The sequence below is a fragment of the Sesamum indicum genome, linkage group LG2 (assembly GCF_026168435.1).
Source record: "Sesamum indicum cultivar Baizhima isolate 11 linkage group LG2, ASM2616843v1, whole genome shotgun sequence".
Lineage (NCBI taxonomy): Eukaryota > Viridiplantae > Streptophyta > Magnoliopsida > Lamiales > Pedaliaceae > Sesamum > Sesamum indicum.
In genome coordinates this window covers 21,612,635-21,635,451 of record NC_142658.1, presented here as the reverse complement: position 1 = coordinate 21,635,451, position 22,817 = coordinate 21,612,635, and the positions used below count along the sequence as shown (strand labels likewise).

The following is a 22,817-nucleotide window of genomic DNA, read 5'->3' as shown; positions in this document are numbered from 1 at the left end:
CATCTTCACATATTATTGCAAATAAATTTTTTTATGATCAAATTACCCTTATATATTTTCACATGTGATGAGGTATAATTTCATCGTTATAAGGATAGTTTAATTATAAAAAAAAATAAAAAATTCACCTGCAATAAAATAAGTCAATTAAGGGTAAATATCGATTTTTATTCATTTTTTTTAATTCAGTAAAATTTGATTGATGGAAAGACATATTTATTAGATGAAGCAAACTTAAGACTACTAGATGTAATTTTTTAAATAATAGAGAATCTATGTATAATTAGACCAAACTTTAGGGGAGAGAAATATAATATCACATAAATACAATTTGACTTAATTTAAAAAAAAAAGAATAGAAGTAGAAATGAAAGCAAGATTTAACCGGGGCATAAACCCAAGATGGGTTAAGTTGTGATCATGGGGATGAGTTTATGACCGTTTGAGAGAAAAGCCCAAGACAGACACATGTACATGGTACGACACACGCACAGAGAGTCAGCGTATATGACAGAAAGCCTTTTGAGCTTCGGTAATGCTCAATTCCCCAAAAACTCTCTCACCAACCATATAATAATAGTAATAATACTGTCTAAACTCAGACATCATCATCATCATACATATAAAAACCCCACTTACATGGACAACCTTTCCCACAGTCTAATCTCCCTGTCTAAAAATCTCCATTCCTCCACTTCCAACACTCTTTCTTCTTCCTCATCCAACCCTCCTGCCTGCCTGCCTGTTTAAATAGAAAAGCTCTTTTCTTGAGGTATTCATGGCTGCTTTTGTAGTGGGTTTAGTTCTTCTCTTGGCCATGTCCGCTCATTCAGGTAAAGCTCCTCTTCCTACCTTTTGCTATTTATGTCCTTTTTTCTACAGTTTATACACCTCTTTTTTCACTGATAGAGGCTCCTAGTCTGTAAAAATTTGATCTTTTACTCTTATAGGCATGGTTTTGAGCTCTCATGATGTGTCTTCTGGCCTGATTATTTTTCCTTTTATGTTATTCTGCAGATGCAAGCTATTGCGTGTGTAATAGTGGGTTGAGTGACAGCATTCTTCAGAAGAACATAGATTATGCTTGTGGAGCTGGAGCTGATTGTTCAGCAATCCTTCAAAATGGGGCTTGTTTTAACCCAAACACTGTCAAGGATCACTGCAACTATGCTGTGAATAGTTATTACCAGAGGAAGGGTCAGATCACTGGAAGCTGTGATTTTCAGGGCACTGCCACTGTTACTCAAACTGTCCCTAGTAAGTCTCTCAAGAAAAAAACATCTGAATCACCCAAAGCCCTTTTTCTGTTCTACAACTGTCTTTGTTTGGATGCTGACTTGAGTTCTTGTTTGCTGATGATTAACTGCAGACGCAGCTTCTGGATGTGTGTACCAATCTAGCCCCAGGTTTGATGTTCTATATCCTTTATCCGCAGTTGTTGGTGTCATGTTATAGCTAGATCTTTTCAAATTATGAATCTTTGAAGAGATTATTTGATGATTTGTAGTCTAGAAGGAGAGTTTATTGGAGTAAAGCTTTTCTGGAACTTGTGCCAAGAAATGAGCTAATATGTTGAAAAATACTGAGTTTTTGGCTGAGTGGGAAAAGGACGGTAGATCCATTTCTCTTTCTCTAGGGTCTTATAAAATAGAAATGGTTGCAGTCATGCCTAAGAAAGCATCAATATATTCATGTGAGCTGTCATGATGTTGATGTGTAAATAATGGTGTCTGTTCAGTTGTCTTGTGTTTCTGGTACCAACCATGATGCAACTCAACCTTAATCAACCTTAATCAAACCATCAACTCAACCTTCACATAATGTCATTTTATATTTGAAGTTAGGTTTGCACTCTGCTGTCATTGAACGTGCTCCCTCACTTGTGACTTATATTTTAAATAAAATGTTCATTTCCTAGTTGAATCTTGTGTAGCAATGGAGGCAGCACAACGCCATCTATAGGAGGAACTCCAAACACTGGCGGCAGCACCACCACCCCAGGCAGCACAGTTCCAGGCTCTACGGGTATTGGCCTCGGCCCTACCGGAAGTGGACTCGGCAGCTCAGACAACAGTGCTAGTGTGACAGTTTTAAACCACAGCAGCACCTTTATGCTTGTTTCTTTAACTCTTTTAGCCTCTGGCTTGATGTGGGCAAGAATCTAAAGAAAGAAGACTAAATGCAAGAATAGATGGAAGGGATGGAATCATGACATTGATGGCTATATATGATGATGATTTTGCAAGAAGAATTAGTTTCATCTAGACTGAAACTCAACTCCACTTGGGCTTTTCTTTTTCTTGTTTTCCTCTCTTGTGGAAAAAGAAAGTGGGAGAATTTGATTCTCCTTTACAGTGGAGATGTGGCTGTTTATGGGATAGTCTCAAACCTGTTCTCTTCTGTTTAGAATTTTCCCATGTACATCTAGATAGGGAAGCAGGAAATTTATTAATATTAGTTTTTCTTTTTGCTTTTTGTAGTTTTTAATGCGATCTGGGGTTACCCTTTTGAGTTTATGCTTATTTCGTCAAGTCTCTTTGTTATCACACCAACATAAAAAGTAGCTTGTATGACTTTTCTTCGTCTTCTTTTGATCATGCAAAGATATGGATTCTTTGAACCACAAGTGATTCCTAATGGTCCAGTTTTAACTCAACAGGCAGCTGCAGGGAATTGACACTTAAGACTAGTCCACCCCCACCACCCACACATTTCTCAATTTCTCATCTTAAAAGCAAATTAAATGCAGCTATATCTGTATGAACAAATAACTCTGTTAAGGGCTTATAGTTGCATCACTTGAGTCCTCCATAAAAACAGAGTAATTTCTCAAGACAGGATAAAACTCGGTGTGGCGATCTTGCACTCGGCTTGAACAAATTCTGCAATTAATTTTGAAACAGCGGCAGGCTTCTCTACATGGGGGATGTGACCGCAATCTGGTAGTTGGCGTATGATTGCGTTTGGTAATTCACAATGTAGTCTCTGTTCAGGAAAATCGAGTCAGAAATTAAATCCTTTGCATCTCCAATGTTTTCATATGGCAAAAACTGAATTAAAGTGGTACTAACCACAGCAAGCTTGTTGTCAATGATCTGATCATCTTCTCCCCATATAATAAGTGTTTTCTGCTTTACCTGTGCAGCATCAAATAATTAAGCAATGCTTCTTGACTTGTAGCATAAAACAAGATAGATATAGATTAAGTGATTTCAAGTAAGATGGACAAGATCAGTTGTGAGGCATGCTGTCGGGGTTAAGTTGAGAGTCGCTTCAGTTTAATTCTTCAGGAAAAGAAAATTGAACTAGGAAATGATTAGCTTAGCCCATTCTGCCAACAAGAACTGATGTTTGAAATAAAACTACAAACTTTTCATGTGGAATGGAGGCTAATATGAATTGTTCACCTGATTCGGTTAAAAGCCTCCAGGCATCCATGTCAATTTTATGAGCATAAAAACAGAGAGGTACATGTTGGCATGATGTGTAGCATTAGTATTGCCATACCTTTTTGATATCTGGACTGACATTGTAGCCTCCACTGATCATAAAATCAACAGTTGCATCCTCCCACCAAGGTAATAGACAATGTAGACGACCAATCTGGGACAGCACTACCATAGTTATTACCTTTTGTTCTAAGTAACAAGGTCAAATAACACATGATAAAGAAGAAGAAAACGAAAGCAGAGCAGTGTTTAATTTGTATATGTAACCACTGACATTGGCCCAGTCGAAGCAGGTACTCCATGATAAACTGTTAAATGCCAATGAAGTCGCATATAGGCGCAAAGGTAAGCTCTTTAACAGATTGACCTGTGCAGCAGATTAATATGGTTAGGCGTCAATATGCATATAGATCCTGAGGCATATGATTAGAACCGCAGATACAACAACTATCATGGAAAATCAGAATAGAAAGTAAAGTAATCGAAGTACCAGCTGAAAACTGACCTCAAGGGTAACAGCACACTAAATGTCAAAACACAGTGATGTCTACTAATCTTCAAGGATAATCATTTTTGAACAGTTTGTCTTTTCTATAGTTAAATTAAGTTTGAGCAGTTAGTCAAATGAGACCCAAATATGTCAGCCAACGAAACTCCGAATTGCAGGTGAATTTATTCATCTGAAGGCATATTTCAAGCTACAATTTCAAAACAATGATTGATACTTCTTAGTATCTTCATTTCCTTCTAAAAGCCTCAAGAGAAATTATCACTTTTCAATAATGAAGATTGCTTGCCTTCAAATTAACATAACTCAAGAACCAACATAACATGAGAACTCAAATTGTTATGGAACTCACCCCAGCATATGCCACCAGTTTAGGTAACTTAGCAAGGTTTCCAGTACCTTCTGCATAGACACTTGCATCAATCAAAATCAGCTTATCAACCTAAAAGGATATAAACAGCAGGAAACTCAAAAATCATGCAAAATCACTGACAATAATCATGGGAATAATGCTCAAGTAGTCAAAGGGATTGTCCACATGGATTCATGGCCATGTGATACTTACAGCTTCTGGGTACTGGATTACAAAGTCAATGGCAACTGCTGCCCCAAGACTTGGTCCGACCAATGTCATTGGCCTTTTTATATAGGATTTCCAAAACTGGAGGAAGTAACAAATTGTAAGCTAAACCCTTCACGCCCACAGTCAACATCATATGTAGCAGTAATCAGTCAAAAAATTTGCTTGTCACTCTCCATAGGGATGAGAGGTAAGGTTAACCAAAGGCAGTGATCGGAAGCAATCATAAAATAATAATGCTTAAGAGTAGCATCTTGACTAGCCAAGGCAGTAAATAAAGCACAGAGACAATAGGATATGACACTGCATCATTTTTAATTGGAATTGTACGCAACAAAATTTGATCAAATGTACAGGTGAGAACCTAAGAATTAAGCATTTAATTCCATAATTCATATTGAAGAACAATACAGAAACAACTTAAAGAGAACATAATGAATGGCACAGATGGAGGGAGTTTGCACACCTGATAGAGGTGATCACGCTTTGAAGCTACACTGCATGAGGGAAGCTTCTCTAGTAAAATGCAAGGACAAAATAAACAATAAGCATGATAATTGGTAGGTACAGAAAGAATTCTCCTGAACTTAGTTACAGAAATGTAAGAAGAAAACAAGGGAGCCAAATCAAGAAAGCTCGCCTAAGTCAGAGAAGCCCCATCCAAGTACATCAATGGCCCAGGTCTCCAGTCCTTCCTCCTCAAGCAAAGGAAGTGTATATCTCCATTCTAAACAGGAGCTGAAGGATAAGAAGGGATGGATTGTGAAAAACCAAAAGAGACCAACATTCTCGATAGGTCAAATAAATTTCACATCACTGAACCTATCAAAACCATGAAGAAGAACCAGAGGACTCTTATCAAGCTGTGTTTTTGGCTTCACACAGCTACTCATGATGCAAGTTTTTGCCAAACTTAACTGCAGAGAAGGAAGACTGTCAGTTAACTCAAAGTTTGAGTGTTGAAACCATGACCAATCAAACTAGAGAAAAGAAGTGTGCTTATAAACCAAAACATTGTGCAACACTAACGCAGTGAGTTAAGTTGGATAGGTTACTTCATCTTCTCATGCCTTTTCTACATCCCTCTAGAAAATTAACCCACCAAATTAAGAATGCCCTGCAGTCCAATTTTACCATTAAAGTAAAAACCTCTCGCAAAATTTTATCACTCATCACAATGGCAACTTGCACATAGCTACTATGCACGAACCAACATGAATACAAGAGACCCACTAGATTAAACATGCATTACTGATATAGAATTTTATTAAACCAAAACAATAAAAAAAATTGACGAAACCAAGTGAGAACAAAAAATGAGACAACAATGAGAAGAGACCCACTAGATTAAAAATCCATCATATCCAAACTTCAACATAAAGATCAAAACTTTCTTGCAAAATAGTGAAAGTTTAATGGACAGAGTCTCGGTAGAAGCCAGCTTGCTAGGGGAAGGGTGACAGTCTTCACTTTTGTGGGAGAATGAAATTTTCTGCCAACGGAAAAGCCTACAAATTACGCATGCAATTGAATTCACAGCGACGACAGAGGTTTAATGCACACACACCAAAAAAAAAAGAGAATTTTCATAAACACCCAGCAAAGTAAACATGCATTAGAGTTCAATTACACCGCGAAAACCAAAAAAAATCGCCAAAAGCTGAATACATGCACAGGCAGTCGTTCAATCCTTGAAGCCAGCTTTCTGGCAAATGGGTCCTTAATCTTCTCAACTTCACTAGGAAGAAATGCGGGAAATTCACTCGCCGACACTTTGTAATTATGCTTGCTTTTTGGCCCATGGTACATGAGTCTCTCGGTTGATTTAGGTCCGAGAATCGGTGGAGCTACGGAGAGATTAGCGATGAGCATGGTGGGCCGACCCGGTTACCCGGCCTGTGAGGTAGAAGTATGCGCACAATTCACACCTGCTACCTTGGATATAATTTAAAGGGCGCCAAGATGAAAGGTTCATCCGTCAAGTTTTGTACAGTTTCAGTATAAGTCGTTATATTTTTTTGAAGTAAGGCTATTTGAAGAGAACTTGGAATTTTTGGTGCTCTGTCTTGAGACATCGAAATCAATGAAATATGAATATTTTAAGAGAATTATAATTATTTTTAAAATATATTCAGATTTGAAATAAATGTATAATAATTATAACTGAAGTGCTGTGCAAAAAAAGTTACATAAAAGATAAAAATATATAAACATTTTAGTTGATTTAATATATCTATACATTTATATATTCAAATAAAAACACCCTTTTTAATATTTTAATAATATTAATCTGTTTTTTTTTAATTTTTATAATTATTTTATTGCTTTTTCATTTTTCTCTATTCTCAACTTCATGTTTTCCTGTTATCTCAATTTCCACATCTCCTTTTCTTTTCTCATTCATTTATCAATAAATTATTATAACTTTCTTCAATTTTTTTAATATTTTTATTTATTTAATTAATAATTTTTAATGATAATTAATTTACAGAATAATGATTATTTTTACAATAAAAATAATTATTATAAATATTAAATCATATTGTTCGTAATATATATTGGAGTTCAGTAACACTATATATATTGGTAATGACTAATGAGTAATTCTATTTTTAACTATATTCTCTTTTTCTGCAAATACTATTTATTAAGTATGGAGGTATATCAATTAAAATACCTTTAGATATATATTTTATTTTATTTTGAAAAATAACATTTTCTTTAATCATTCGATTTCTCGATATTTTACTATTATATATACTTAAATTTAAAATATTGCAAATGTGAAATTAAATAGATAACAAATTAAATATTGAATGTGCTCTAACGACAATTGAATTGTATGTGATGGAGATAGTTTACAGTAATAACTTATAGGAAGAAGTAAGAAAAGATTAAATTTAATGACACTATCCTTATAAATTTACACCCACATAAATTATTAATTATTAAATTAAAATAATTTGATCATTACGTGTTATTTCAAGAATTTACTATTCATTTAAATACAAATTCACCACTATGTTTATTTTTATTTTCAAGTTATTTTCGAAATGAGTCAAAGCATATTCAATGTTTGTCATAATTCAAAAACACCTTATCTTAGTGTTTTCAACTGTTTTAGCATAATTACATAGATATATATACACACAAATATATACATAAATAGATCAAAAAAACATGATGTGCAATAATTTGACAATAATAGTAATTTTTTGTCTCACAAAAGACAAAATTAAACATACAATACTTGTTTTAAATTATCTTCAAAAACAAATCTAAACATACATATTATTTCTAAAACATATTTATTTATTTTTGTTTATATTTCCATAAAACACAACAAAACACTTAAAAAATGAATCCAAACAGCATGCAGAGGTTTGGCACCGAATTCCCATAAATGTTAATAATCATTTTTTATGAAAATGGGCTGGAATTGATGAGGAGAGTGTGTTGACTGTGAGTGTGAAAGTGATGGATGGTGGTAGAGACAAAGTTCGCGGTAAAAAAAGAGGGCGTGTAAAAACAAAAACAAGTGTGGCAGGGTAAGAGGGCATTTGGTCTAGTGGTATGATTCTCGCTTAGGGTGCGAGAGGTCCCGAGTTCAATTCTCGGAATGCCCCTTTTCAGTTTTGGACTGTACGTATGTATTTGCCCGCGACTATGTATAACTCTACTTGGGTTGGTTGTCCGTATGCTTCCAGTTCCATGTGTGGGCTTTCAGTGAATGGTTTTATGGTCATGGCTTTGTGTTTTTTGTTTACACAATAGCAGGAAGGTGATATTGTGGGATGGATGCTGTCATGTCATGATTCACACAAATAACGACAATAACAGGGTCTTTGATTTCGGCTCTTGTTTATCAACCCAGTAACATCATCATGTTTGACTCCACAATTTTGACTTCAACTGTTCGGATAGAAATGCCCATAACTTATTATTATGGGAAACAAACAACCTTAACCGTCACCTTCCAAGAATCTGCAAGAGATTTCCCTCATCAGCAACCCCTTTGAAATGAGGTAATATTAGTCCTTGATTGTAAATGTGAAGTGGGGTGGTGGAGTTTGTGCATGGGGGTCTTTTCAAGAACGGATTTTTACATCATCTTTCAGCGGCAAATGCTAAAGACTAAGGAGCTTTCTGGTTTGTTTGTCTTAGACTTGTTGTTTTATACTAAGGAATTGAAACAAGAAAACATATTTTCTTCATTCTCTGAAATTTAAGATGTTTTTCTGTTGATGGGCTTTGATGTCTTGACTTCATCTAGTGTTAGAGCCAACTAGCAGATTTTATCTGCAACTTTTTTCCTTTCATTTTCTTGCACTTCTTCCCAGTTTCTTGTAATTATAAAAAGTTCTCTTATTGATTTGAAGTCCTATATTTGACAGACTTGTCCGATTCTTTTTTATAGGATTGTTTGATTGATATCTTATCCATCTGAAAGAATAAGTTTGCTTTAGTGGATTGGAAATGTATGTGGTGGAGAGTAAAGGAGGAGCTATAGCATGTATGCTCCTGTCATTGTTATTGTTGGGCACATGGCCTGCGATTCTGACTCTCTTAGAGAGGCGTGGTCGTCTCCCTCAGCACACTTATCTTGATTATACAATCACTAATCTCTTGGCTGCTTTAATTATCGCATTCACATTCGGTGAAATTGGAACGAGCAGTATCGATAAGCCAAATTTCATAAATCAGCTAACTCAGGTGAGGCCATTCCTTGTGATTGTCAAAAAATTGTTTAGTTGAGCACAATTGATATTCTGTGAAAGTTTGCAGGAAATTGATTGAAATGCTATTTGGTTTAAATATCTATCAGCAAATGCAGGAGAGAATCTCAGTAATATAGATTAATATTTAGGCAAGGAGTGAAATTTGAATCAGCTATTCGACAATTTAATGCAGGATAACTGGCCGAGCGTATTGTTTGCAATGACCGGTGGGATTGCTCTCAGCCTTGGTAACCTGGCAACACAATATGCTTGGGCCTTTGTTGGTCTGTCTGTTACTGAGGTGATTACTTCAAGCATAACAGTTGTCATAGGTACAGTACTTTATATTTCATATATGGCTTGTTTGCATTGATGCAGAACGAAACACACACAGACACACACGTGCGTTTTTGTGATTCATTGGCTTGAGGTCTCTGATGAGACTTTGTAGTTACATATGCTGTGTTCTACTTATCCAGGCACAACTTTAAATTACTTCTTAGACGATAAAATCAACAAAGCTGAGATTCTTTTTCCTGGTGTTGGATGCTTCTTGATTGCCGTTTGTTTTGGCTCTGCTGTTCATTCGTCCAATGCAGCAGATAATAAAGCTAAGCTCACTAGTTTCTCCAATGATTATGAAGACGGATCAGTGTATGTGCATTAGTATAGAGTTAATTTTTTTTTTTTCACATTACCAATACTTACAAGTCATGGTGTTAAAATAAGAGCTTACCGTATATATGTGTGTGTGTGTGTGTGTGTGCCGTGATATCAGCTCAGTGAGATTATATGAGCTGACAACCCCTGGAATCTGTACTTCTATAAGGATTTAAATATAGCTCGGTAACAAACAAAATCAGGCAGACGCGTTTAGACTAAAAAGCATACAAGGGTTCCATTAGTCCCTCCGTTTATTTAAGTTTGAGACCCATGATGATTTATGCTAAGTTGATGTGAAATATAACTAAATCTGGACAGGATAAAAGATGAATCTGTCTCCGAGGAAACCTATGCAAACAAGGGTAAGAGGATATGACAATGCAGTACTTGCAATTTTATGATCAATATTAGTAGATCAGCTGCTTTTACTTGTTCCTTTTAACCTCTTGGAGCATTGAACGTACACATCTATAGCTGAAAATCTCGAGAACGGAACTGCTACAAAGGAGAAGGCAAAATTTGGGACTGCAGATTTTCTGATAAAGCTTGAGAATAAAAGGGCAATAAAGGTTGTTGACCTCTTTCACTACAGTAGTAGTCATCCTAATTATCATCCGTGCATTTTAAGATTAATGACCGACAAATATTTTGAGGGCTTTGTCATAAATCAATTTTTTCAGAGAAAATTTACATGTTTCTGATGGCTCTGCTTGCAGGTACTTGGGAAGGGAACTTTCATTGGTTTGGCCATAACTTTCTTTGCTGGAGTTTGTTTTTCTCTCTTTTCCCCAGCTTTCAACGTGGCCACCAACGACCAGTGGCACAAGTTGAAAGACGGCGTTGCCCACCTAAGTGTATACGCTGCATTTTTCTACTTCTCGGTTTCCTGCTTTCTGATAGCAATTATTCTAAACATCAGCTTCTTGTACCGCCCGGTGTTGAATTTGCCTAAGTCTTCGCTCAAGGCTTATGTATCAGACTGGAACGGCAGACGTTGGGCCTTCTTGGCCGGACTTTTGTGTGGGTTCGGAAACGGTCTTCAGTTTATGGGAGGTCAAGCTGCTGGATATGCTGCAGCTGATGCTGTTCAGGTCAGTTCCGTTATGCAAATATATAGACACTAAGTCTGCTAAATTAGCCTTTTAAATATCGGTATAACTAAACTGACACAAGAACTAAATCTTAGTCAATCATCAGCAGATGCATGAATATGCTCACAATTCTATCCCATAACTCTACTTGCACTGCAATCATCGAAGGAAGCATGATTTTGCAACTGTTTTCGTTGTTGCATAACTGTAGGCACTTCCACTTGTGAGCACATTTTGGGGCGTGCTTCTGTTTGGCGAGTATAGAAGATTGTCAAGAAGAACGTATGTGCTGCTCGTTGGCATGCTGTCGATGTTTATTGTTGCAGTTAGCGTGCTTATGGCTTCATCAGGTCACAGAAAGTAGATATAGTTTCCAATTTCCAGGTCTGTTGTCTGTGTTGTTAGTAAAGATCATCAGGATATATAGCTTTTCGGAGTCGTTCACGTCATGTACTTGACTATAAACAAACAAATTAACAAGAAAGGGAAGCAAACGAACTACTCTGAGTATGTAATAAAAATAAAATAGTTCTTGCTTTTCTTTGTTTTCAAATCAGAACAAGATTTATATATTGGCCCTCAAATACAGTACCAAGTTTTGAAATAAAATTAAACTAACACATTCGCTAGAAGGAGGGCTTGAACCTCCGACCTTGTGGTTAACAGCCACACGCTCTAACCAACTGAGCTATTCCAGCTGTTGTTGTTTACTGTTAACAATGGAATAAACCTAAAAAATAATTCCCAACAAACAAACCTCCAACTCAAAAATCAAACCTTGGAACAGTCCTTCAACATTCCCATTTCAATTGTAAAACTGCTGAGGAATGGAATGGAAATCATTCAATACTTTCACCTAACAGCACTTCATTTTCCATGTCATGTCAACAACTCGTAAATGTCTACTTGCTTGCCACTCACTACCTCAAAAGTGCATATCCATCACTGGTTTTTGCATTGGACACTCTGTTTAACGGAATATTAGAATTGCAGTCTCCTTGGTTCGCCAGCACAATTACCCTGTGTTTGCATGGGTAAAATAGTATATAAGAACCCCTTTTTCATGCCCCTTTTAGTGTGGGCCGGTGTTCTTGTTGATATCACCCGAAAAATGGGAGCATTTGCTTATTTTTTCGTTGTTTCGCATGTGAATTTTTCGAGTCGCTCTTCCAGAGAAGGTGGATTCAAGAAGCCTGATTTTACTTCTTTTAATGCTGCGTTTGGCGGCAGTTTGGAAGAATCCTCAATTTTGGGCGTTACCCCGAAACTATTTTTAGGAATAGTTGGCGTATTTGTATGCTGATTAGAAGGTTATTGAATTAGATGACTTAAAAGGTATATATATTTTTTTAATCTGTGGACTTAATTTCTGCATTTACAGCTAAAATCCCTTTCAAAGATTTCTAGATATGTTGTCATGTGAAAAATTCTTATCAAAATCAGGTTTGATCGAGTACAACGTATAGCAATTATAATATACTTACGTTAATCACTTTTTTTGAATTATACATTGTTAATTGATTCAAGTTCAACTAAAATCAATCTTAATTAGTGAGTGGTCATTTCATGTATAAAGGAAAGTACAATTGGTGTCCGTATGATGTGAAGTTACTGAAGAAAGCAAAAGACTCAAGAGTCATGACAGATGTTCATGCTCTGTTTTACCATCATTTCTAATTGACCTTAGATACTGTGGTTTTAGAAGAATACGCAACATACTCTTGGCTGGATCCCATATTCTCCAGGCTCTGCTTTTTAGGACATGAAAAACAATCATCTTTCTCCACAAAAGTTCTCTTCTCCTTTTGAAATTACCTGTCCACCTCTAGTGTATTAATTAGTCTTGAAGATATGATGCAAAGTGATATCAACTCTCCCTGCCCATTATCCATGTTACTTCACATGAGATCATGGCATTGGTTACTCACTCACAATTTGATCACACTCTTCTTGATTTACCCACTTCTGGCTATTCCAAGTATCATCCCCCTCAATGGTACATGTCATGATAAATGTGGCAGCATCCCCATAAGCTTTCCATTTGGTTCTGGTTTTGGTTGTGGGCATCCTGATTTTTCTCGGTACATAAATTGTAGTTCTGGGATTCTCCAGTTCTCCACCGGCACTGGCAGTTACACGATATCTTCGATAGACTATGCAAGCAACACTCTTGTCATTGCCGATCCCCTTATGTCTACTTGTTCGTCAATGCAGAACTCTGGAAGCTTTACATTGGATCGTGCCAGCCCGTTTAGTATAATGCCAAATAATATATTTGTGTTGGTGGGATGTTCCACCACGTCTCCGGTTTTTGATCGTAATGCTGATTTTTGTGATACAGGTTCTGGTTTGAATGTGTGTAGGGGTTTGTATTCTTGCAAAGGGGTGACAGGTATTGGACTGGAACCAAATGCACCAATATCTACGTGCTGTGTCTATGATCCGGCAACGTCACTTAGTTCAGGGTATGGTTTGGATCTTCCTAAGCTTCAGTGTTCATCGTACTCGGCAATATATGGATTTGGAGGGAATGAAGGGGATCCGATGAAATGGCAATATGGGATTTCATTGCAATACAACGACTCGTATTACAGTAATTCGTGCAAGAATTGCGAGGATAGTGGAGGATTCTGTGGGTTCTCTGGTTCGGATGAGTCGTTTGCTTGTAAATGTCGTAACGGTGTCAACTCCACCATCAATTGCTATGGAAGAGGTTAGTTGCTCTTATACTGTTGCTCAATTTGGTATAAGAATAGTCGGATAATTACGCCCAACACTCCTGAATTCTATTACTTAAAACAAGAATTTGCAATATGTTTATGATGTAGTGTTATAGAGATTGGAGCAATATTAAGATTACATATTCTTGATGTGATCAGGATATGGTTGGAGTGGGACAAGCAGACACAAAATTCAAACACCATTGACAATTGGAGGTAAAAAAGGCAATACCTTTTTGACTTTATGTTCAGCACCTCATCTTCACTGAACAGTCTTTTTCCATGGGATGCTTTCACATATGCCTGCTTAATCACTTTCCAGAAACTCCTCAAAATTACCATTACTTTCTCTACCTTGTAATTTCTTACACAGTAACTATCAACCATGATTTACAGTGTTCTTTCTTTAACATTTCAGGGTTCTTGCTTTCATGGATGATTATTGCTTTCTTTTAGACAAGCACTTTAGCTGATTTCTGTCCTGAGTTGGAGAACATTCGAAACTTGTCAAATTCTTGGGAGGGATCGATGCTTTTAATGAGAAGCAGTTGTGTTTTTTACATCCAGATTGAGTGGAAATTTACCTCAGTGTTTCAAAGTTAACTATATATATCTATCATTGCCTATGTATTTGTCATAGTAATATATGCGGCAGCCCATCCTTAACGCCCTTGGTATGTACTACAGTAAAAATAAAGTTGTTAATTTGAGATTTGTTGAACTTCAAAAATTTTCACAACTTTTCAAATTAGAGCAATATTTATAATTATGACAAATTTCAAATAAGTTAATTATAATTTACCATAAATTGAATCATCAATGGTTTAAGCGTACCCGTGCACAAAAATAAAAAAAGTACCCGCGCACGTGCGTGGCGCATGGTATAACTGAAAACGGTGGCGCCAAAGAAGCCGAAATTCGGTTGGTATCAAGAATTCTTGAAATTCACATTCCGGAAGCCTCGCTTTCCCTTCCATTTACGTCCCATGGATCCACGCCCAAATTCATATTCCCCAAAATCCCTAAATCGATTCTGGGATTTTCCCCACGATTCATAAGTTCCCATGCAATCTTTTTTCACAAAGAAGCTCGTTTGAGCATAAGGTAAAAATCGAGGAAAAATGAAAGAACGCATGGTTTAATAAGAAGTATCACTGATTTGATGGAGGCATCATCTGGTTTCATAAGAATTCATCTCTTTTCTCTTAACTCTTGCTTTTCTATGATTTGGGCTCTTGATCTTATTGGTATATGCTGTTACATTTGAATTTTCTTTATAAACCAATTTCTATTATTCCTTCCCCCCCTAAGGTTGTACTTTGTTTGATATGCAGATATTGTGTCTGAACAAAGGAAACGTAGCAGATGATTGCCGGTGGTGCCCGGCAAGACTTTATATAGAGGGTAGTTGGCATTGGTGGCATTGAACTTGGGATATTGTTTAAGGTTGGTTGATCCCTACGATTTCTCTGCACTTACCTGCTAATGCATCAAATAATTTCATCTCCACGATGACGAACTGTTTATTGAAATGCTCATTCCAACAGCAGCTGCAGAGAGATCAGTGGGTTTCTACGTGGAATTGTGTTAATGTGAATTTTGCAAGAAAGAAAATGCATGCATGAGGAAAAATCCTTGTGAGGATCTTTTCAGGAAAGAAAGTAAACAGGAGGTTGAGCATTGATAATTTTGAAACTTATTTATTTGTGCAGGACCCAAGAATGTATTAAGGATAAGTTTGATTTGTGTCAAACAGTTTGTCAAAGAGAATTCCTTCGTTTGCAGGGAGCACGCGACAAGTGCTCAGTCTGCTGCTACATTCCAGTTTAAGCATGGTCATAATTTAGTGAACCGTTGTTAAGAACTTCTCCATGTTGTAGAAAGATGATGCTTTTTGCCTTTATTTTAGAAGTCTACCATCAATTGACCATCCTTGAGTTTTCTTAATACTTTCTGTTCTTCCAATCAAATTGTTGTTCTTGATTCTATTGTTTAGCAAATATTGATTTGAACTTAAACCACACCCGAGTGATGATCATGTTATCAGTATATCAAATTTAATATCTATTTACTGTCTTTATTACAGTTATGGAGTATGGACGGTGAGAACAGGAAGCAGTCAAAGACAAATGGTAATGTGTCAAATGATTGGGGTGAGACATTCAAAACATTGAATTCACCTTCCATATCTGAAAGTGATAGTGGTTCAGAGACTAAGCTAGAGGAAATTGAACGTAGCTCATCCAAGATTTCAGAGTCTTCAGATATCGTGTCTTCGTCATCATCCAATTCGTCCTCTGCTGATTTCTTCCCAGTGAATCCTAAAGAACTTCCCAAGTCCAGAGTATCAATTGACATTCCCAAGCCTAATGAGGTCACCAAACAATTGTATGAAAGTGGCAAAACTGATGTTTCAATCAAGGGCTGGCATGGGTTGGAAGAGTCTGCCAGAGACTCTCAAGAATCCAACTTCTCAGATGTCACCCATGAATCTTTTCAGCCACACATATTGCCAACTCAATCTCCTCCAGTCCAAATGATGGAAAGGCCTGGAAGTTTTGACCCTCACAAGATTCCTGCTTCCATTTTCAATAGACAACCATCGTTGAATTGGAGTACTGAGTCCAATGAGTCATTGTTCAGTATATCCATTGGGAACCTTAGTTTCTCTAGGGATGCATTAAGGATGAGTACAGACATGTACAGAACGGGAGAACTACCCAAAAGAGGAGAACTTTTCAAGTCCAGGGAAATGCCTCTATCTCGAGAGCTTCACAGGTCGGGGGAATCGCATAACTGTAGAAAAGTCAAGTTTGCTGATCTCAATAAGACAGTTGGGTCAACAAGTTTCAAAGAAACATTACCTGCTGCTGAAGGAGTAGAACCTAATGAAAAGACAGACACATCAAAGAATATAAGTGAACATATGAAGCCTGGAGTAAAAGGAGTCATAGATAAACCAAGTAGTGATGTTCCTGAGGCTTGCGTTAATGCACAAAGTGATACAAATGTAGACGAGTCCAGTAAAATTAGCAATCAATCTTCTGCTAATCCGATGTAAGTATCATTATGTCTTAATCAACTAAATCAGTTAGTAGTCTTTATCACATGCTTTACTCGTTTGTAGTATGACTTACGTGCGGAATATGCCATCTTATGTTGCGGAATATGCGATCTTATGTTGCAGAAAGGAAAAGAGGGCTTGTCCATTTTGTCATTGTTTGTACTGTTGCTGTTGTAAGTGGCCTAGCTGCTGTTGTAAATGGTCATGTTGCTCCTTTAAGTGGTTTTGCTGCTGTTGCAGCAGGTCTTACTGTCACCTTAAGTGCCCAACCTGGTCAACCTGCTGCGAATGCTGTATGTGCCCAAGTTTGTGTTGTAGCTGTGCTTGCTGCTACTGTTGGAGACCAAGACCGCACTGTGATAATTGTGAACCTTTTTACACGTATGCTTCTCTTTTGCTCCTTTCAGTCTCATTTCTGGTAATAGAAAAGCTGGTGTCATGTAAAAGTACATCATTACTATCTACTTTGTACTGATAGCAGTAATTTGGTGCAGGGGTGCAACGGTCGAACCTAGCAAGAATGTTACGGCTCCAATCTACAGCATGGACGCTCCGTTATGTCCTGCCAGGAGTCAAGTCCAAACAGTGGCTTGAGAGAGCAACTAACTATAAGAACTGTCGAAGAGGGCATCTACACTTACCTTCGCATGTCTAGGGAATCAAAGTTGTTGTCCCTATTGCTAAAATAGGCTATATCATATACATATACGTATTTCTTGTGTAACTTACGATCGTACGGGTAGCATAGGTTAAAACCTTTTCTAGTTATATTTTTGGTGATAACTTGGCTACCTGATCACCGTAGAGAACGATGAGGACTTCTCCCACCACAACACATACTCATAAAGATGAGAAAAAAAGAAAATCTTTAAAGTGTAACTGTAATGCAACATCACAAGCCCCAAATGGAAATAATTGCAGTTACATACAAGAAAATCAGTTGTTATTTTCAAGGGCCAAACGGACAACATTCAGCAAATAGAAGCAGTCACAAAACATTTGAGGATAATATAAATATGTAACTCGTTTAAGCGACAAGAGGGTCCTTAGCTCAGTGGTAGAGCATTTGACTGCAGATCAAGAGGTCACCGGTTCGATCCCGGTAGGGCCCTCATGTTTTGTTTTTCGATCTTTTTATTCTCTTCCTTTTAAACCCTGTTTGGAAATGGTTCAACTTTGGAAGCGAACACATTAGACATCCCATTGCTTAACCAGAATCAGCAGTGATCATCCAAACTTTTAATGTAATAACCCATGAATACATGAGTTTAGCACATTAGTTAGTCACAAAGGATCCTTTCCAAAAAATAGAAAAGCCACTCTTCTTTACAAATTTTGGCAAGAATCTACCCCTAATTTGACATGCAAACACCACCATTACAAAAGAGAAGGCGAGTTCCGGTTTATTACTATATGCTTGAGCGGGTGATCAACGTCCGTCCCTCCAGCGTGCTTGATGAACTCTGCTGGTGAATGGAAGCTGCCATGGCATATGCACATTATTCTAACTTCTTCTCTTTTACCATATCTGTACAGTATTCCGTCCACCCTTCTGCCATTGGGTCCATCTCCTACTGTGAAAACACAAGGCATATCGTCCATTGAATTTGTTGGGATTTCCCTCCCTTGAGTTCTTGAGGAGTCGGCACGCTTAGATGGGTTCTCCGTCTCAGATCCTTTTGCTTGACTAGTGCTTTCTCTTCTGTTGGACCCTGAAGAGGGGATGTCATGATTGCTTCCTTCTTGCAAAGACTCACCACTGGATCCTGAGACAGATTGCAGCAGAATCTCAGAATAAACACCATTTAATCAAAATAAAGTGAATTTTATATCATTGACATTATTTGGCAGCAGATGAGGTAGATATCTCCACTGACGATCTTTGGAACTGGTGTTTCAACACGTCTCCAGTCGTGTTCAAGATATTTCCTTCTTTCTGCTAGATACCTCAACAATATTAGATACGCTTACTCACAGGTAGAGAAAGAACCTATCAACATAGAGAGATGAGCTAAAGGATGACTAGTGACGAAAGATGATTATAACATGATTCAGCTCCCAAATCCTGGAATCTTAAATTAGGGCTTAGGGGGTCAAAATAGTGAAGGAACAAACTAAACACTTTGATCTGTGTCTCTAATTCATTTGATACTTCATACGAAAATTCATTGCAGAGATGGGCAGATAAATCCTGATTGACAATTGATTCTATAAACGAATCCAGAACAAATCAATTAGTTCTGTGCTGCCTGACCGTTAACAGCCATTCATTAAATTAAGCTCATCCCACAAACTAAATACCTCTAACGTTCCTTAAACAACATGATACAGATGTATATTTACTAAAAAATCTGAGGAAATAGTCCATGCGAGATGCTTAGGACTCGTCTCAAAGAATTCAATGAAATGAATCAAGAAAGCACCAAGGTGCCTTTCTTTCACACAACCTATCTTAGTAGCTTTTCCCTTCTGATTGTTTTCCAAAAGAATCAGCAGCGTGATCTTTACAATAATAGAGAAAGCCGTAGATAACGCGATCAAAATAGAATCTTTGTACTATATCCTGATCAATGCAACATCATTGAAAATTATCCAGATACATCATATTTAGCAAGCACTGCTCATTAACCAGTCAAATTTTCAAGAATTAGAAATACCTTCTGAAGTCTTACTCTCCAAATCCGAGGCAAGCAAAGAACTTCCCCTTTTCGATTCAATTGATCCTAAGCCTTTTCCCACATAACTTCCCTTTCCTTTAGAACTAAACTCCTCCAAGCTCAACTTTCCACGGCTACCACTTTCACCTACTTCCTTATCACCCTTTAAATTCCTCTGCTTTTCTGATCTCCTCCTCTTAGCCTCCATTCTTCTCAAGGTCTGCAACTTCTTCCTCTTTCTCCACTCCTCCTCAGTCTCCACCGGCAGCGAAGAAGTCCTAACAAGGCCTGCATACGCCGCAGTGGACGGGGCCACCGCATCATTATCATCCCTCACCAGAGGTAAACAACTTGCTACAGAAGAAGACCGCACCAAATTCATTGAATTCTTCTCCACACCGACTCTTCCACCCAATGACAACCCAAGATTCAACTCAATCCCCTCATCATCCTCTTTGGCTTTCTCATGTTGGCTACCACCACCCATAAACCGCTGCAACAAGTCTCTTGAAAACCTGTTTGTTGAAATGCCCAAAGAAAGATTCTCCATTTCTGAAGTTGTAGTAAGCTTTTTACTATCATCACTGTTCCCCATAGGACCAACAGAGAACCCTGCTCCCAGAAAACTATAGCAGCTTCTATTTCAACTACATGATGGCTATATACTTGCATGTTTAAGCACACCATGATCTTTATCACAATAGCCCAGATGTAAAAACCGGATCTTTAACTGCATATTAACTTGAGAAGGTCCAAGATTCAACTTTTTCAGCAAAATTTAAGCAGCAAGATCCTGAGTGCCAACGAACAAACTTCAACCGATAACCTTCTTCCTCATTTCAGAAAAACAAGAGCAAGAAGCTGTCAAATACTAGAATCAATAAATCCACAATGATAATGAAAAAGTGAAAAGTGGGCTGTGTTTAAAATACCCAGAAATTCAATATAAAATGCGCGAGAAAAAGAAATAGGAAGAGAGAGAGAGAGAGACGTTGCATAGGAAGTGAGAGATGTTTGCTTACTGCTTATGTTTTGTGTGTGAAGTGTGAAGTGTGAAGTGTGAAACACTAGAAAGAGCTTCGGGAGAGGGAAGGAATAGAATGACGAAAATGACCTAGGTTGGTAGGGATTGGTGGGGCCAGGGACAGTACTGAGACCGGACAAGTGGCGAAGTAAGAGAGGGAGTAGAGCGACACGTGGGTCTTTCTGTATTGTCCCTTTTGGGTACTGTTTTTTGCAACATGTGTTTTTGGATAATTTTACGCTGCGATTAACCTCATCTAATCTCACACCCACACCACCCCACCCCTTTGCTTCTCAAAATTATTAGATTGCATTATTATATTCAAGACATTATAAATTATACAATTAAAAAAAAATTATTACATTAACAAAGAAAATATCAATTATATATATGTATTTATATTCGAGTAGCATGAATGTATATATATCATTTTTATTCAAAATTTAGGTAAAAAATTATTTATTTTTATTATAAAAATATTTTTTATTAAATTTTTATTTAAAACTAAACTAATATATACTATTGATAAAAGTGTTTTAAAAAAAATTAAAACAAAATATGTCAAGAAATGCAAATAAGCTAATATTGAGCAGAAATAATTATACTTTTAGTTTGAGAGGAGAGTAAAATGCAAATTTCCATAGTTCAAGGGCCGAATTGTTACATTCATATAGTTAAAGGGGATAAAATGAATTCGTCCCTGCAACACCTCTGCTATTTATTTGATGAAGAAAAGCCATAAATAATTTGTAATGAGCTCGAGTGCAGCATATCACTACCCAGCTGAATAAGAGCGAGAAAGCGCTACGCGGAGCACGCTGGCGTGGAAAGCGGCGGACGCAGAAGAAAGCGTGTTTCTACTACTCCCCTTTATTTTTCTGGAAGGAAACGTGTATCCATCTCGCCGCAGCCACGTGTGATGCGATGTAAAGCCGCAAATTCTGTCCGGCTGCTACAAAAATTAATAATTCAAGAGGTGTTTAAATATTGAAGCAGTGAAAAGCAAAAATTTAAATATCATTTATTTGTTGTATAGACAAGAAAAGTGATACAATAAACATACATAAAATAAACAAAATCGAATAATTTATTTAAGTTTAATTCAATATTATATCATAATAAAAAAAAATTTGCCTCACACTATAAGTAGACATGTTTTAATATATATATATATATATATACATATAGCAGAACTAAGTTTGACCAATTTAATTCAATTTTGACCAAATATCAATTTTTGGTGTTTTTGAATTTTTTAATTAAAAATAAAAAAATTATTAGTTAGAAATATCATCTACTTAAATATATTAAATATTTATTTTGTATTTATTCAAAAATTTATCTCCAGGATTATAATTGATTTTTTTAATCATAAAAAAATTATTAGTTAAAAATATTATTTACTTTGTATTTATCCAAAATCTTATCTTGAATATTATAATTAAAATTTTAAATTATCAATAAAACATCAAGTGTTAGAAACATCACCTATTTTAAATATATTAGATATTTATTTGCATTTATGAAATTTTGTCTTCAAGATTATAATTGAATTTTTTAATTGACAATAAAAAATCTTATTTTTTAGAAATATCATATATTTTAAATATATTAAATATTTATTTCGTATTTATCTCAAATTTTAGTGGGCTCTGATTTGTCTCAAATAATTTCTAGTCATGTCCATGTCCAAAGTGATGAGTTAGAGTCATCATAGCCCCCGTCCCAGCTTCATTGTTGCGTTTATGGATGTAAAAAATTCTTGAGTCTTGAGGAGTTTGAAAGTGCTATATTGGCGAGAGCCAATATACTCAAACTATTAAGCAGTATCGCTCTAAGCTCAGAGAGTGCAGTCGCTTTGCGGGAGAGGATTTCATATTCCTTAACCCCCTTGTGACTGATGAGGATGTAGCCGAAGAAGGCGAGGTGGAAGTTGTGGACGAGTGACCAATTGAGGGTGCTCATGTCGACGTTGGGGGTTACTGTGCTTGACTTACCTCATAGCTTTCTTTATTTAGTTTATATTTTGTAACCGAGATAACATAGTTGTTATTTTTTAATAAATTCTCTTCATGCTTATTTATTTATTCTTGTTGTCTTTCTTTTGTCGTTTATTTTTTTGGGACTTCTTAAGGGTCCTTTATACAATGCTAACATGTATTTGCTTGGGAGCTTATCGGGAGCTCTTTCGACCAACTTTACAGAACTTCTTAGGAGTTCCCCTCATTGTTTTTTACGAAACTTCTTATGAGTTCCTTTGGTTATTTTTAGGGGTGGTTGGGGAACTTTGTAGGAGTTTCTTTGACTGTCATCTATGGAACTTTTTAGACATTCCTTTGATTG

The 22,817-nt window shown here is 36.6% G+C and overlaps 6 protein-coding genes and 3 non-coding genes across 13 annotated transcripts; 6 read left to right on the top strand and 3 right to left on the bottom strand.

Moving 5' to 3' along the window:
- The first annotated feature begins 610 nt into the window (after positions 1-610).
- On the top strand, positions 611-2,531 carry LOC105156492 (Carbohydrate-binding X8 domain superfamily protein). The gene is made up of 4 exons (XM_011072641.3): positions 611-833; positions 1,018-1,257; positions 1,370-1,406; positions 1,934-2,531. The coding sequence occupies exons 1-4, from the start codon at positions 779-781 to the stop codon at positions 2,163-2,165; spliced, it is 564 nt and encodes a 187-aa protein (XP_011070943.1). The 5' UTR covers positions 611-778; the 3' UTR covers positions 2,166-2,531.
- A 225-nt stretch (positions 2,532-2,756) lies between these two features.
- On the bottom strand, positions 2,757-6,524 carry LOC105156493 (alpha/beta-Hydrolases superfamily protein). Its single transcript, XM_011072642.3, has 10 exons — positions 6,206-6,524; positions 5,360-5,454; positions 5,178-5,275; positions 5,004-5,053; positions 4,523-4,618; positions 4,310-4,399; positions 3,724-3,816; positions 3,508-3,603; positions 3,072-3,137; positions 2,757-2,985 (listed from the first exon to the last, which is right to left on the bottom strand). Exons 1-10 carry the CDS (start codon positions 6,407-6,409, stop codon positions 2,830-2,832), a joined length of 1,044 nt encoding a protein of 347 aa, XP_011070944.1. The 5' UTR covers positions 6,410-6,524; the 3' UTR covers positions 2,757-2,829.
- Positions 6,525-8,091: 1,567 nt separating this feature from the next.
- Positions 8,092-8,163, top strand: TRNAP-AGG (transfer RNA proline (anticodon AGG)). Its single transcript has one exon. It is a non-coding gene; the product is annotated as a tRNA-Pro (tRNA).
- Positions 8,164-8,207: 44 nt separating this feature from the next.
- LOC105156491 (ureide permease 1) lies at positions 8,208-11,548 on the top strand. 2 transcript variants are annotated; one of them, XM_011072640.3, is made up of 8 exons: positions 8,208-8,562; positions 8,955-9,250; positions 9,449-9,587; positions 9,735-9,909; positions 10,237-10,280; positions 10,393-10,487; positions 10,635-11,009; positions 11,221-11,548. In XM_011072640.3, exons 2-8 carry the CDS (start codon positions 9,014-9,016, stop codon positions 11,371-11,373), a joined length of 1,218 nt encoding a protein of 405 aa, XP_011070942.1. In that variant the 5' UTR covers positions 8,208-8,562; positions 8,955-9,013; the 3' UTR covers positions 11,374-11,548. The 2 variants fall into 2 exon arrangements, with proteins under 2 accessions (XP_011070942.1, XP_011070941.1); XM_011072639.3 differs by having other exon boundaries at positions 8,211-8,686.
- Positions 11,549-11,633: 85 nt separating this feature from the next.
- On the bottom strand, positions 11,634-11,707 carry TRNAN-GUU (transfer RNA asparagine (anticodon GUU)). Its single transcript has one exon. It is a non-coding gene; the product is annotated as a tRNA-Asn (tRNA).
- Positions 11,708-12,684: 977 nt separating this feature from the next.
- LOC105156489 (uncharacterized) lies at positions 12,685-14,291 on the top strand. Its single transcript, XM_011072634.3, has 3 exons — positions 12,685-13,722; positions 13,889-13,945; positions 14,148-14,291. The coding sequence occupies exons 1-3, from the start codon at positions 12,861-12,863 to the stop codon at positions 14,183-14,185; spliced, it is 957 nt and encodes a 318-aa protein (XP_011070936.1). The 5' UTR covers positions 12,685-12,860; the 3' UTR covers positions 14,186-14,291.
- Positions 14,292-14,589: 298 nt separating this feature from the next.
- LOC105156490 (uncharacterized) lies at positions 14,590-17,576 on the top strand. 4 transcript variants are annotated; one of them, XM_011072635.3, is made up of 5 exons: positions 14,590-14,833; positions 15,064-15,175; positions 15,816-16,786; positions 16,917-17,174; positions 17,288-17,576. In XM_011072635.3, the coding sequence occupies exons 3-5, from the start codon at positions 15,825-15,827 to the stop codon at positions 17,385-17,387; spliced, it is 1,320 nt and encodes a 439-aa protein (XP_011070937.1). In that variant the 5' UTR covers positions 14,590-14,833; positions 15,064-15,175; positions 15,816-15,824; the 3' UTR covers positions 17,388-17,576. The 4 variants fall into 4 exon arrangements, with proteins under 4 accessions (XP_011070937.1, XP_088733608.1, XP_088733607.1 ...); XM_088877482.1 differs by lacking the exon at positions 14,590-14,833 and adding an exon at positions 14,840-14,976 and having other exon boundaries at positions 17,037-17,174; XM_088877481.1 differs by lacking the exon at positions 14,590-14,833 and adding an exon at positions 14,840-14,976 and having other exon boundaries at positions 17,034-17,174.
- Positions 17,577-17,833: 257 nt separating this feature from the next.
- TRNAC-GCA (transfer RNA cysteine (anticodon GCA)) lies at positions 17,834-17,905 on the top strand. The gene has a single exon. It is a non-coding gene; the product is annotated as a tRNA-Cys (tRNA).
- Positions 17,906-18,000: 95 nt separating this feature from the next.
- LOC105156488 (ninja-family protein AFP3) lies at positions 18,001-20,503 on the bottom strand. Its single transcript, XM_011072633.3, has 2 exons — positions 19,451-20,503; positions 18,001-18,559 (listed from the first exon to the last, which is right to left on the bottom strand). Exons 1-2 carry the CDS (start codon positions 20,043-20,045, stop codon positions 18,171-18,173), a joined length of 984 nt encoding a protein of 327 aa, XP_011070935.3. The 5' UTR covers positions 20,046-20,503; the 3' UTR covers positions 18,001-18,170.
- Between the last annotated feature and the right edge of the window lie 2,314 nt (positions 20,504-22,817).